The sequence below is a fragment of the Scophthalmus maximus genome, chromosome 22 (assembly GCF_022379125.1).
Source record: "Scophthalmus maximus strain ysfricsl-2021 chromosome 22, ASM2237912v1, whole genome shotgun sequence".
Lineage (NCBI taxonomy): Eukaryota > Metazoa > Chordata > Actinopteri > Pleuronectiformes > Scophthalmidae > Scophthalmus > Scophthalmus maximus.
The window spans coordinates 11,412,111-11,426,743 of record NC_061536.1 but is presented as its reverse complement, the minus strand read 5'-3'; the positions used below and the strand labels follow the sequence as shown (position 1 = coordinate 11,426,743).

The following is a 14,633-nucleotide window of genomic DNA, read 5'->3' as shown; positions in this document are numbered from 1 at the left end:
CGGCGAAACCTGTTGGCAAGCTGGAGCTCACGTACACCTCTGGCTGTTATGGAGGGAAATTCAATTTCGTGACAGAATTAATGTAAACCAAACATTTACTCTTCTTTTTTTTTGTATCCGTCTTACATCTCCTGAGCTGCTGCGCGCTCAAAAACTCATAATCTCACCGACCTTTATCCGAGCCCATATTATTCTCATGTGGTATGTTTTTTTGGTCGCGACCTTAACATAGGCGTCTGCAACGAGATGCATCGTGTGGTGTTTGTATAACATAATAGACGGCAGATGATTAACCAAGAGACAAACGAAGAATCGCTCACGCCCTCCGTAACTTATGTTAACTTGAATAATGTTCAGAGTTCGCGTCAACAGCACCGTGCCCTCAGTCCCGACTGTTAGTATTGACAAACCAACGACATTTTGATTGATCAACCACAGTGTCCAGTTACTTTTGGACCCTAGCATATTTGGGCACTACGGGCACAATGTGTCCCACATTCTTCTTTTGATACTGGGTGTTAACCTCCTTAAGACTTGGCACTTTCAGGTTGCACCATGTGCTTGAAGGTCAGAGACTGCAGAACAAATAAGCCGCCAAATCAAACGGACGTCAGCAACCCACAACCAACTCTGTTAGTCACACAAAGCCTCTTGTCCTTGGGAAGTGGCTGCGAAGGACAAACAGGAGAAACACATACGTCACGCACACGGCCTCTTGCGAATGATCACACCATGCATTCGAGTCATGCTTTCGACGCATCTGCACAAACGCCGTCGTCCTCGCGCCGCCGGTGTGTGTGTGTGTGTGTGTCAGCTGTCTGTGAACATCGTTCAGGTGTTGTCTGTCGTTTTGGTGTGTTTGCAGGTGCACAACAAAGTGTCGCCTCGAGGAAAAAACACCTGCAGATGATTTGGACGAGGATTTCGAGGGCTGGAGTGAAGCCAGCGGACGAATTGAAAGCATTACCTCTCAGCACTGCTTCTAGGGAGCACGCACACACACACACACGCGCACACACACACACACACGTGTTTTTCAAGGTGGGGTGAATATTAAAAGTTTGTTCAAGACTGGTTGTGTGTCTCTTCTGTGTTGGCCCTGCGATAAGCCGCTGACCTGTTCAGTATCGTACAATGTCAGCTGGGATGGTTTTTTCTTCCCAGCATTTCAGATATTGGTCCATGTGGTTTATTTCATTGAGAAATTTCTAGTCCAGTCTTGTCGGAGGGTGTATCGACCCAGAGCAATGAGCGGCAACAAGAGCAAACGTCTCCTTTTCCAAGGTTCCAGGATTTGCATGAGTTCTTTTTTTTCACAGCAAACCCTTGTCACTGTATGGAAAATATGAAAATGTCGGACATGGTTGTTGACCTTTATCACTCCCCCCAGCTTCCATCTCGTAACTGACAGGCCATTTGTATAGATTTTAATTTTGAGTTATGTATTGAGAATGTTCTGGAGTTGGTGTTCTGACTGAGTTTGACTTCACCATGTATCATTCCAACCATCTTTCCGGTGCAGTGCGACTCCAACGCCTGAGGAGATTTGTAATCCTGTTATATGTTGTATATTCATGATATTTGATTCATTGTCATTAATCTTAGGCATCAGTGCACTTAGTGACCAGGCCAGGCTGGTCTGTCCTCAATGGATGGCCTTTCAAAGAATAATCTGACTTCCTATGAATAACTGGGGCAGGAATAATCTCGAGGGAGCATATAGTGAGGAGGGGACTCGCCACTTGAATGTGTTCAATTGAAACGAGACATGTTGGGGACCAGCTCATCGTCACTGTTCGCTCTGACCCTGTCGTGCTCTGGAGAGAAGAAAGGTCGACCTCTGCACCGACACCGGCTGAGGTTTGTCCACTGGCTCTGGAGGAACAGAAAAAATTCCTGTTCATCTTTTTAATATGTTATGGAGCAAAAGGCAAATGCAGTCTACAGTGTCCCAATAAACTTGATTTCCAGACACACTGACCCATTTTAAAATCCGCTGACCCAACTTGCAACACACTACTGCATTCATTGTAATTTTTGTGCTTCTTCTTGAAGCTCTTCTTCCCTTGCAAAAACAATAAATCCTCTTTGTGTTATATCTTGTTGCTCCAGGTGACGACGGACTGGGATACGTGGTCTTTTTATCTGAGCCTCTTTGAGCAAAGTGGTGCGTTGTGCGTAACTCCACCAGGGAGACAAGCGGCAGTTATCTGAATCAGGGCAGACACATCACTTTCCATAAAACTAAAAAATTATATATTTTCCATCCATTCCTCAACCTGATGAAATGTGGTGTTTTGATGATAATTGACAGTGATAAATCATTTGTTTTTTGTTGTATTAAGTAAAAAAAAACCAAACTATTTTAAAACTATAACTGTTTTTATGGTTGAGCTGGTCTAAATCATAGTTTTATATATGTTTAATGTTCAATAAAGAAAACTAGGACCTTTATCAAAACAGAAAATACTCTTAAAAGAAGGTTTTCACACGCTTTACCGTCGACAAAGTACCAATACAATTACTTTAAAAGGAGTTCAACCTCCATTTAATCAGAAGTACAGTCTGGTGTTGACAGCAAAATGCAAATTTGACACACACACACACACCCACACACACACTCACACACACACCCACACACACACACACACACACACACACGTGAATCCACTGGTGTGAGGTAATTACCTCCAACTGTGTGGGTGAAGCTCAGGTGGGAGAGTTCAGGGAGAGAGAGAGGAGCAGGGTGGGTTCCCATGAAGACCTCCTCTGATTGGACGACAGCGACGCTCGTCGGGAGGCGGAAGATTATAAAAATCCCATGTTGGAGAGAGAAAGAGAGAGAGAGAAAAAAAAAGAAAGAAGCGTCGTTTGATCGAAGGTGTAACGGTCAGAGTCTTGACAGGTTCTTCTCCTCCCCAGTCGAGTCAGTAATCTCTCCAAGCTTTTTCTTTTCAAGATGAACAGAATCATCCTCCAGCTTTTTGCAGTCGGATTCTGCTTTGCACTCGGTAAGAAACTAATATGAATTATTATTTAAATGCCCCCCCCCCTCCGTTATTCTAAAGCAACTCACTTGTTAAACTCGGAACGCAATGTATTTATCTTTCATATGTAAGAGACGACGAAGTTTAAAGATTGTCCCCCCGACAAAAACGGGTTTTTTTATTTTTTTTTTACTTGAAGTTTGGTGCGTCTGTGTTTTATTGTGGGTGGTTTCCCTTGAAAATGTCTCCGCAGCCTCTGCAGTGTTGCTGAATCCAGAATCTTCTCATGTCTTCTATGAGATTATGTTAGATTTCAAGCTTTAAATTGAGATAAGATTAGATATACTTTATTGTCCATGGTTTTATTGTTATTTTCCATGCTTTTATTGTTATTTTCCATGCTTTTATTTTTTATTTTCCATGGATTTTATTTTTATTTTTGAACTCTCCGTCCTAGGATCATGTCTCAGATCCTGTAAAACACATATTTGCTCCGAGTACAAACTTTAATCTTTGACTTTCCAACGTTAATGTGGGAGTAATGTGTCATGGGTTTGTGGGACAGTGTTGGAGGCTGCAGAGCTGGAGGCTGTTTGTCTGACTGGGTGTGTTTCACTCTTCATATCTGAGAATATGCCCAGTGATGCATCATTAAATAAAAAAAAGCTGTTCCTCCAGTTGTTTTGGCATAATGCGATGCAAATGTACAAAACTGGTGGTTCTACCATCTAGTTTTACTGAGCAAACTAATTTGACTGTTTCATGGGAGATAATGAGCAGTGAGGCTTCATGCATTCATTCATATTATCATTTATAAAAGTTAGTGGGATAGTTTAAATGTCAGATCAAAAGTAATAAAAAATTTAAATATCCAGCTAAAGATAATTGATGAATCGTTTAAATTTAGTAAAAGTATGGTGGTGGGTGGTGAAACAGTTGAACAGTAATTAATAAACGGTTGAAACAGCTAGCCAAATATAATAGATTAACAGTCGATTTAGATAGCTAAAGGTAATGAATTGAAACAGTTAGCCAAACATAGGTTTAACAGTTGATTTAGTTAGCTAAAAGTAATGAATATGTAAACAGTTTGCCAAATATCATTTAGTTGGCTAAAAGTAATAAATTATGTAAACAGTTTGCCAAATATCATTTAGTTGGCTAAAAGTAATGAATATGTAAACAGTTTGCCAAATATCATTTAGTTGGCTAAAAGTAATGAATATGTAAACAGTTTGCCAATTATAATTTAGTTAGCTAAAAGTAATGAATATGTAAACAGTTAGCCAAATATCATTTAGTTAAATAAAAGTAATGAATATGTAAACAGTTTGCCAATTATAATTTAGTTAGCTAAAACTAATGAATATGTAAACAGTTAGCAAAATATCATAGATTTTCAGTTGATATAGTTTGCTAAAAGTAGTGAGTTGAAATAGTTAGCCAAACATAGATTTGATGATTGATTTATTAGCTAAAAGGAATGAATATTCAGTTGTAGTGTTTAGCCAAACATCACAGATTTAACAGTTGATTTAGTTGGCTAAGAGTAATGCAGTTGAAACAGTTGTCTAAACGTCATGGATTAACAGTTGATTTGGTTAACTAAAAGAGTTAGATGGTTAATGTTGCCTAATTGAATTGGTAACAGTTCAGTTTGCGAACACTGACATCATTTTGCGTGATACCCATTAGGATAACATTTTGTCAAACGGCGATAAGCAACAAGCGACGGATAAACAGTTGAAATGGTTCACGCCCGCTAACGGTGATGAATTGACATTTGTAAAGGTTGCCGTTAGCTTAAATGTACGGATATAAACATTTCAATCGCAAAAGTTGTGGCTTATTGATGGAAATTCTAAAGAATCTGTGGCACAAAATCGGTAACGGGCCGTTTCATCTTAGTCGACTGAAAACGAACCATTTCAATCTGAAAACAATCTCAGATTTCATCTCATCAAATGTGAGTGTTCGCTGGAGTTGTCTCATCACATCTCACGGTATACGGACTACTTTGGAGTTCTTTGATCCGACGGTTGGATTAAATGAGAAATCTGAACTAGTCCGTCTTGGAAAGGTCCCTCCTCTGATGTACCTTTGCGACATTCGACAGAACGCAGTGTGAACGTCTGCTTCCCACAGACATGAGCGTTTACCCTCTGTGCGCCTGCCGGGCTTTAACTCCTAATGCCGTTATTACAGGTTGGGGTGAGGCCGCTTTGTTTGCGGCACAAGGATGTTCCTTTTTTCGACTGCTTGTTTTTTTCTCCTCCCCAGACATTATTCTAAGACTGAATCATGTCCCAACCTGCCAGCTCCTTGCATGAGAAATTCCTCACCTCGTAACAGTGGAGGCCGTGCCCGAGTCTCAGATTCCTCCTCTGCAGAGTGTCTGCAGACCAGCGGGCACAATAAGGGGACATTTGTTCTCCTGCTATTGTGTTTTTCGGGGCCATTGTGTTCCCTTTTCCCGTGGCTCTGTTGTTTTTGGTCTCCTGTTTCCAACCACACCCGCTCTGGCGGGAGCTAGTTTCCAATCCCGGCTGCTTTTACTAAGGTGATAACTCGAGGCGATATCTGACCTTTGCCCCTCCCCCCCCCCCGGTCCTCGACTTAAATAGCTGTTTGTGACTGAGTGATTCACAAACGCAGATAATAACATAGTGAGGGTTTTAGCCTGTTCCTCTACGCGAGTGACCGGGACGTTTGAATCTGTCTGTATGGGTCAGATTACTCTGGTGGGGGTGGAGTACATCATCCCAGAATGCGGTCAGGTGTGAGGTTTTTTTTTCTATTTTTCCTGGCAGGCTTCAGAGAGGTTTCCCCGAGCATCCGCCTCCAGAGAAACACACACACCTCTTAGTCTGCGCGGCAGCTGTTTTATAATCCAGATGTGAATTTGTTTGGGTTTGTTTTTTTGTTTTTATTGCATTGGTGTGATCCACATTTGGTTTTGAGAAACTTCCAACACAAAATCTTCACATTTTCAATCTTTTCAGAACCGATTCACTCTGTGTAGAGGTGAACTCAACTTTCCAGTCTCAAACTAAAAAAACGTAGAATTTCTTCGACTTGATCAGACTCAAGCTCCCGGACTCTGAGCTTCTCTTGCAATGTCTGGGACGGCGTCATGTTCAGCTTTTTGTTAATCTCCATGTGTCATTCCCCAGTTACTCATTGAGTTCAACAACTCATTCCTGCCTGATTATCAAGTTTTTGTCAGATGCATCATGATCCTATCTCTGATCGTGGGACACGTCCCTCTGCTCCCACTTGTTGGGTTAGCAGGCGTCCTGAGTCTTCTCATGTGGGGAGTGGTGGGGTGGCACCCTGACGCCCCCTACTGGCCAGCTGCCGCCAGTCCTCACCACAAATATTTAACCTGGCTGCTCCTCCAATCCGCCTGATGACTCCCATCCATCAAGGATGTTGCCGTTGAGGGCGAGAATCTACTTCAACATCCAAAGGCAAACAGAATATTTGCACAACACACCAGACCCCGGTGAGCGTATTAACTCTTCTGCTCTTGCGGGGCCGCAATTATCTCCGCCCAGAGGAAGCTTTGAAGGCTGTCTCAGCATTGTTTGCCCTTCATAATGCCGCACATAAACTTGTTTGCATTCTTGTCTCATGACACGGCGACTCATTCCTACTTTCCGCGCACACAGCGGGGATGGTGTTGGAGCACACGACTCGCATTGCGAGCTGAATTTGGGCTCCTGTTATTCAGTTTTTCTTTCTCGCTGTTAACCCAAACATTTATTTTAACTAGAAACTATTTGTTGACCTTTGCCCCCAGGTGTGATCGGAGCTCTAATTCCACTAAAATCTGATTATATTGTTCTCTTGTTCCTTGGTATTCGATGTCATTGGATTTCTGGAAGTGTTTTTGTCATTGCAGTGGAAAATGTACTGCCGCTCTGTAAAGTGTAGTCTTAGTGAATGAGCAGCAGGGGGCAGTGTAAGGAAGAGACGGCACGCTGAAGGTTTACAGTATTCATAATGTGCCACACCTGAAAGTTCAAACAATTCCCTTGCTATCAAAATGGATGGCAAATTTTTTTTTCCGTCCGCCAGCTGAATGGCTGATTTTATTTCTCAGTTTTGAGTGGTTTATATCTCCTAAATGCTAATATTTCCACACATTCAAGGCTGTTAATCCTTCAGTAAATCATTTTTGTTAAAGTATTTGTTAAAAATTAAGGAATTTTCACATTTGAATCTGAATTATAATTTTTTTGGACAAGTTACAAAAAAAAAAAGCTTGAATCCCTTTGAAATTTGAACAATCCCAATACAACAAAGTGCTTAAATTACTTAGTTTGAGAAAACATCCTGGTTGCAGTTACTACATACTACAATAATCGGCCTCAAAGACATATCTTTACAACTTTACAGCTTCTGTAGTTTGGTTTTCTCTGCTGTTGTTGTGTCGATAACATTATTCAAGTACTGTCAAAAAATTGTGAAGGACTGTTTTCACAGTTTCTACTACTTCTACGCCACTAAATTAGTTTGACAGCTGCTGCGACCATTTGTTTCGCAGATTGCAACTTTAACATACAAATACAGAATGCCACAAACATCTTATTATGATTAAAATTGTTGTTATCACCTGATTGTTTACGCAGCAGTCAAACAAGAGATAAAAACACAAAGCCATGAACTTGTCACCTAAATATATGAAATATAAGTTGGAATAAAATACATACACAAGTTAAAACTATACTAAAACATAAGTGTTATTATCAGGTTGGTTATATAATTGGTATATCATGTCTTCCACGCAGATTCAAGATAACAGTTTGAAACTAAGTCATATCTAGCATTTGTTGGAAATTGTATATAAACATTTAATACATGAGAAGGAAATATTTGAAAATGCAATTTTCTTCATTGAGTATCTTTGACTTTCTAATGCAGTGTTGAGGATTTTGAGCGGTCGTTTCTTGCACAAATGTCCCAAGTAGAACTTAAATGAGTCATGATGATGATGTAAACAATCCTATGTGACGTCCTGGGCTGTAACTGAAGGGGTGCGTCGGGTTAATGGTTCCAAATATTGGAAAAAATAACAAAACATTGTGAGTCATTTGAATCAGGCAAGGGTGGATAAGAACAGTACCAATAATAGTAACAATGAGGATAATTATGATGACATCCTTGAAATGTACTGTACTGCACTCTTGCTTTATATTGTAAGGCAATTGAAATATCTTGTTACTGTTACAATAATTATTAAATTACAGGGAGGGAAAAAAGTCATCCTCATTATGTCGGGCCAGTGAAAATATAAAAGAGGCAAGTGAAATAATAACGAACGTCCGCACCTGCTACTGTGTCGACGGAGGCTTCTCCGTCTTTTATCCAGAGCCTGTTCTTTATGGACCATTGTTTTTTCGCCAAAACAATGGCGATGAAGACTTAACCCGTTTTCCCTGGAGACACTTTACAGCTGTAATTGCTCATCATTAGTTGTTGTACTGTTTCCATGTGACTTCGGACTGCGTCAGGGACTCTCCTCACCTCGGCCTTTAGGTGGTGAGGTAATGGACAAGAGATAATGGCAAAAAATGTTTGTGGCCGTTTCACGTCATTTTATTGTGTGTGTGTGTGTGTGTGTGTGTGTGTGTGTGTGTGTGTGTGTGTGTGTGTGTGTGTGTGTGTGTGTGTGTGTGTGTGTGTGTGTGTGTGTGTGTGTGTGTGTGTGTGTGTGTGTGTGTGTGTGTGTGTGTGTGTGTGTGTGTGTGTGTGTGTGTGTGTGTGTGTGTGTGTGTGTGTGTGTGTGTGTGATAAGGGTACAGGCCTTAAGAAAGGATGCAAGGGTTTTCTAAAGTGTCCCCTCTTGTGTTCGGGTGTAACCGAAACCAGCGGGACAGGGCGTGTGGGGTTTCTCGCATTCAGCGGCGTGGGTGTGGTTTTATCACTCAAAGCAAAGAATGAGGATTATTTTACCACATTGTGATTTTCGGAAATCTGGTTGTTCCACAGGAACAAACCAGGTTTTTACGTTTTGTAAAATGCATATATGTCACGTTTTTCAAGCCAAAGCCTCCCACTTGTGGCGCGAACCAAAGATATCTGGGCCCCTTTCGATTGTTGAGTGTGATGCAATGCAGGCGATTGTCCCGTCGTGCCGTGCGCACCTTAAAGGGACTCGCTGCCCGGGTGGAAACAATAGTGAATGGTGATGACTCGGCTCAGCAAAAATCCTAATAAGGCAGCAGCAGATCTTCTGAACTTTAATCATTACTTGTTGCTGTTTACGCCTGGATGATGAACACGTGACGGGAAACCCGTGATCATTTTAACCGATTGAAAGAACAAAAATTGAATTGAATACAACTTTTTGTTTCATTTACGTTGTGTCTCAGCATTCAAAACTTTTCTATTTTAGTGCAGAGAGGCAAGGTACGCTCTGCAATGAAATGGTCAGGCCTACTTTTAAATAAGTCCCTTTCCTAAATATAAAAACAAAAGGTTAGGTGGATTTAAAGGAGCCAGGTGAGGCGATCGACTAGAAATGGAATTCCAGCTCCGTGTGCTTGTGTGACCCGCTCTGACTGCTGTCACGCGGACTTCTCGGCTTCCTTCCGCCAAGAACTTATAAACTCTCCATGTTGACATGTTTGCACAGCGATTGTTTCCTCCTCACAATGGCTCACTTGACGTCAGCCTTGGTGTCACCATGGCAACGCACAGCACGTCATTTTGTCTTCGATCTATTTGGTTAGAAGAATGAAAAAATAACATTTAACAGTAACAACAGTTACTTTTTTCCTAATTCCCGTGAAGAAGTGTCGGGCAGTTTTACTTTACAGTAAAAAATATTACTTTACTTGTGTGACTTCATGAGTGTTTGCTGACTATTAAAAGCTGATAGCTCAGCATTTACTGTGTTGGCCATTTTATCTCCTGTGATCCTCCTAAGCCACTGTCGCCGCTGGTCTAGACCTTTACTTACATTTCTTTCTTATTAATTCACCGGCGTGTTCTTCCACTCCAGTTAATTGTGTTTACACACTAATTTATTTTTTTTAAAAAAAAACATGGTTTTGCACTTTACAGATTTGAAAGTGGACACGATGGAAGCAGCAGAGTCCGTAAAAAAATAGCGTACAGTGCAACTCTGACGGTGGCACGTCGGTGCACCTCGCGGGTTTTGGTCGAAGCCTCCAGAAACTTGAGCGCGCTTCGTGTGGTCGGACCTGTTTTGTCTGCGACGTTGATGCACGATGCGTTTGCACAATCCACAAAGGAAACGGAGGAGGCACCTACACCTCCAGAAATGCCAGGCATTTGACTGCTGTGAGGAAATTCCCGAACGATCTTCTAATTTTTTACATTTCTCGCCTTTCACTCTATGTGTGTAACTGAAATTCCACAAGTCATATTTCACTTCCTTTTTTTGGGGGGGGGGGGGGGGGGGGTGGGTAGGGAATAATAAAAGCAAGATCGCCAATAATTTGAATACTATTTACACATGAAGTTAGACAAACAAACCTCCATTTTATTATGCGCCTGAATTGCATTTTAATCAAAAGTACAAAGGTTGTTGTAAACTTCAGGCCAAGCCATGAAAACTGGTCAACTATTGCACACAATTAGTATTTAGGATGGAACTGGGACGCAACTTCATGCTCAGTTGTTACCGCCGACTTGTGGCCGGCATTCATAGTCTCAAAGCAAAGCCTCATTATTCTTATTATTTATTTATATTGATGTATTTGGTTCAGATTTGACAAAAGCTCCTCAATGGCCACCGAGCACATTACACAGCTGTGTTCACTGTCTGTGGTTCTCTTCACTGATCTTTTGATGTAGACGTGATATTTTCAGGGTGTGGTGGTGTGTTACTTTTTCCCCTTTGTATTTATTATATACAGGTAACAGGCGATTTTTTAAATTTTTTTATTTAATGAATGAATGTTACCCGCCTCTTCAGCTTATTTTTATTTTGTAATGCGTCTGACATTGATCAGTTGTTCAAGCTCACTCTCTGATCACCGCACGTCGGGGCCGTTACCTGTAAGACGACCTTCTGTCAACATACCTCGGCCCTAAAGCAACTTCACACTTGGTTTGACTTTACAAGTCCCACTCAGACTTCTGTTATCTGCAGTGGATAGTGGGTTTCCTTTGTCTAGACACTAGTCGGCAGTTGGTTCAAACTTATTTAAACAATAAGGGTTTTATCATTAGTATATTCAAGAAACTCCCTCCTTAGACTCTCTATTTGGAAAAGGAGGAAAAAAAGACAACCTGGTGGTTTAGTTTGAAGGTCATTTATTATTGTTGTATTGTTCTGAAACACTTCATCGATTGGTCGACTCAACTGGGTTGTGTGGGGGGGGGGGGGGGGGGTTAGTTGGAGAAAATGAAGGAAACTTCTTCGAGGATGAAGAAACATTGAACAGGTTTAAAGTGGCATTTTGTACAATTTAGAGTAAGAAAAAAAAGATTACAGAATACGATTATAGGCAAGTCAATATTAACTTTATTAAGTTAAACAGTTTCAGGCAGAGTTTAAGTGTTTTGAATAAAAAATTAATGAGGAAATTCCAGAATCCACGGTGACGCCAGAAGATGCCACAACCTCTTTAACCGCCAAACACTGAAACTGTTCACTGGAATAGAGATGCCACACAATTATTGTCTGTTGTTGTAAACCTTGATGTTCACTAATTATTCTGTTGTTGTCCCCCCTCCCTCCCTCTTTTTGTGCTTTTGACATCAGGCCAAGCTCTGCAGTGCTACAAATGCATCGGCGTGTGGGACTTGTGTGTAACCACTAAAACCACATGTGAAAGTGGAGAACACTGCTACAGTGGCACTGGGATGGCAGGTAAGGATCCTCAGTAGCTTTAAAAAAAAAAATAAAGAAAAATGATTTGTTTATTTTTAATGAAAACAGCAATTCTTCCAACAAAATCCCCTCATTTCCTACTCACTCAGTCACTCACTCACTCACCCACTCACTCACTCACTCTCTCACTCTCTCTCATCTGGATATATCAGGTGTCACTGATCACAGATCTGCCTCTTGTCGTCCTGAGATATTGAAGTGTTTTTGAAATGGCGATTGAGATCGCCAATGTTCGTCTTCACTCGCAACAGATAAACCAGAGTATCAACAGGCTGCTGCTGGCGCTCCTTTTTCACTGGTGGGAGATAAGATCTGACAAGTCAGATCGCCGTGCATAATATCACCCAATGTCGTCATAGCCCACGGTCCACAGTGTTTACAAAATGTATTTTAATATTTCGGCCACAGTGAACATTGTCGGATGACTTGAAAAAAGTTCTAGGAAAGAGTTTTTCGCAAATCACACATTCTTTATATCAAAGTCGAAACATAATTTGTTCTACCAGTCTAGGGGAATATGATTCTGTTGTACTGTCGCCATGGGAGCCACATTTCCCCATTGTTGTGCGTTCCTGTTCTAAAAGACAAACGTGGAGGGCAACCGCAAGTTGAATCTACCTTGAACTTTGCAAAACTAATACGCCCGAAAAGTCTTCATCCTTATTGGCCATCTTTTTAAATTTATTTCACTTTTTTCTCACCTTAAACATTTTACTTTATTTCTGCCTTTAATGTTCAAATTACAAACTAGATTTGACCGCTCACGATCAGAATCTTTACATTTCAAACGCGACACTAAATTGACACAGACTGGAACATATCTCCCACTCTGACTACCAAGAGATATGCATAAGCGTCCTCTGCCTCTGTCTCTCCACAGCCGGCGTGGTGGACATCAAGAGGAAGGGCTGTCTAGCCGTGGGCAAATGCAACAGTACCTCGGATACGACCATCCCCGGCAGCGACAACACCACCGTCTACTCCATGACCAAGACGTGCTGCTCCACCGACCTGTGCAACGCCGCGCCCGGTCTGCCCGGGGGCTCCGGGGTCAGCCTGGCCTTTGCCACCGTCACCGCTCTGCTCGTCGCCAACGTCCTGGTTTGACGGAAGAATGCGGAAAGTGATGGATGACATACAAATGCATACACTCAAATTAGGGACACACACATAAAATATTGCGCACACACACACACACACACACACACACACACACACACACACACACACACACACACACACACACACACACACACACACACACACACACACACACACACACACACACACACACACACACACACACACACACACACACACACACACACACACACACACACACACACACGAGCACTACCAGGATTAAATTAAATGCCCTCAGACGTGAGCTCTGTTTTTTCTTCTCCACCCGGGCCTTGTGCTTTATTATCCTTCAGGTGTAATGTACTTTTTTTCCATCTTTTTTTTTTTCATTTCACATTTCAAGTGTTTATGTAAATTAAAATTAAATTCCTTGCTTTCTTTTTTTTTTTTGTATCTTTAAATGCACCAGCGCTCATTTCTCTATAAGAGATATTAAAAATGTTTAGTGGCTAGACAATTTAAAGCCTTATATGAATGTGTTACACTTTGATGATTTGTGCCCCGTTATTTACTTTCTCTTCTTGGGATGAGCCAGTTTGTGCCGTCGTCGTAGCTTAAAGGAATAGTTGGCCATTTCTTTTGGACCACATTGAACCACTCTCCATGTCTGCGTGGTAAACGTGAAAATGCGTCCGGGAGTCTTTAGCTTAGCTTAGCATAAAGAGGGGAAATGGAGGGGGAAGAGCGGCTGGCTAAGTCCACTTTTTCTTTTTAAATATATCTCTGAAAGCAGAGAGGAGTAAGTGAATTTAACAAATTGTCAAACAATTTTTCTCAATTTATTGCATTCGACCAACTGCATTGTCATCTCAGAGTCCTTACATTTAAATGCCAATATTAGATTAGATTCAACTTTATGACAGAGTACAAGTACAGAACCAATGAAATGGTAATATACTATATATATATATATACTGTATATTTTCAAATCTTCAATAAACATTTCTATTTCTATTCATTTCATTTATTTCTAGTTTGTGTTCTCTTGAGAAAAGTGTAGCTAACATACAAGCTCTCTTGGCTTTTCTCTGGTAAAACAACTGATTTTCTTCTTCATTTTTTAATCCAACGGTTACAATAATTATGTTTTTAACCGGTTGTATTTTTAGATGTTGGTTTCAAATCTCCACTGCACATTACTCATACGATGTAGGGTACATGCTTTTGTTCATCCTGTTTAGTTTTGAATGTATATAGGCCTATGGGGAGACTGTTTTAAGTCGGTCATACTGTGTTTGAAGACACTGAATAAAATTTAAATAATTTAGATCACACCAATTGGAAATTTGTCGATGCTGGTGATTGTCTGTATTTGATATTTGCTTGGATTTCAGCATTAATTACAAATCATTAAAGATTGATTACTCCCTCCTGACATTGCCTCCGAAATAAGTTTGTAGGTGTTGGAATGTTTTTATTAAAAGGTTTTGGTTATGTAGACAATTTGATGAATGCATTGAACACTACTACTACTACGTGTGTGTGTGTGTGTGTGTGTGTGTGTGTGTGTGTGTACGTGTGTGTGTGTGTACGTGTGTGTGTGTGTGTGTGTGTGTGTGTGTGTGTGTGTGTGTGTGTGTGTGTGTGTGTGTGTGTGTGTGTGTGTGTGTGTGTGTGTGTGTGTGTGTGTGTGT

The 14,633-nt window shown here is 41.1% G+C and overlaps 1 protein-coding gene across 1 annotated transcript; it reads left to right on the top strand.

Moving 5' to 3' along the window:
* The first annotated feature begins 2,830 nt into the window (after positions 1–2,830).
* On the top strand, positions 2,831–14,374 carry spaca4l (sperm acrosome associated 4 like). The gene is made up of 3 exons (XM_035620887.2): positions 2,831–3,011; positions 11,728–11,835; positions 12,737–14,374. The coding sequence occupies exons 1-3, from the start codon at positions 2,960–2,962 to the stop codon at positions 12,961–12,963; spliced, it is 387 nt and encodes a 128-aa protein (XP_035476780.1). The 5' UTR covers positions 2,831–2,959; the 3' UTR covers positions 12,964–14,374.
* The last annotated feature ends 259 nt before the right edge of the window (positions 14,375–14,633 follow it).

Excerpts from the sequence above, each read along its gene's own strand:
- spaca4l (XM_035620887.2), top strand. The coding sequence starts at position 2,960 with ATGAACAGAATCATCCTCCAGCTTTTTGCAGTCGGATTCTGCTTTGCA. Across the intron at positions 3,012-11,727 it reads CGGATTCTGCTTTGCACTCG|GCCAAGCTCTGCAGTGCTAC; the intron begins GTAAGAAACTAA and ends TTTTGACATCAG. Across the intron at positions 11,836-12,736 it reads CAGTGGCACTGGGATGGCAG|CCGGCGTGGTGGACATCAAG; the intron begins GTAAGGATCCTC and ends GTCTCTCCACAG.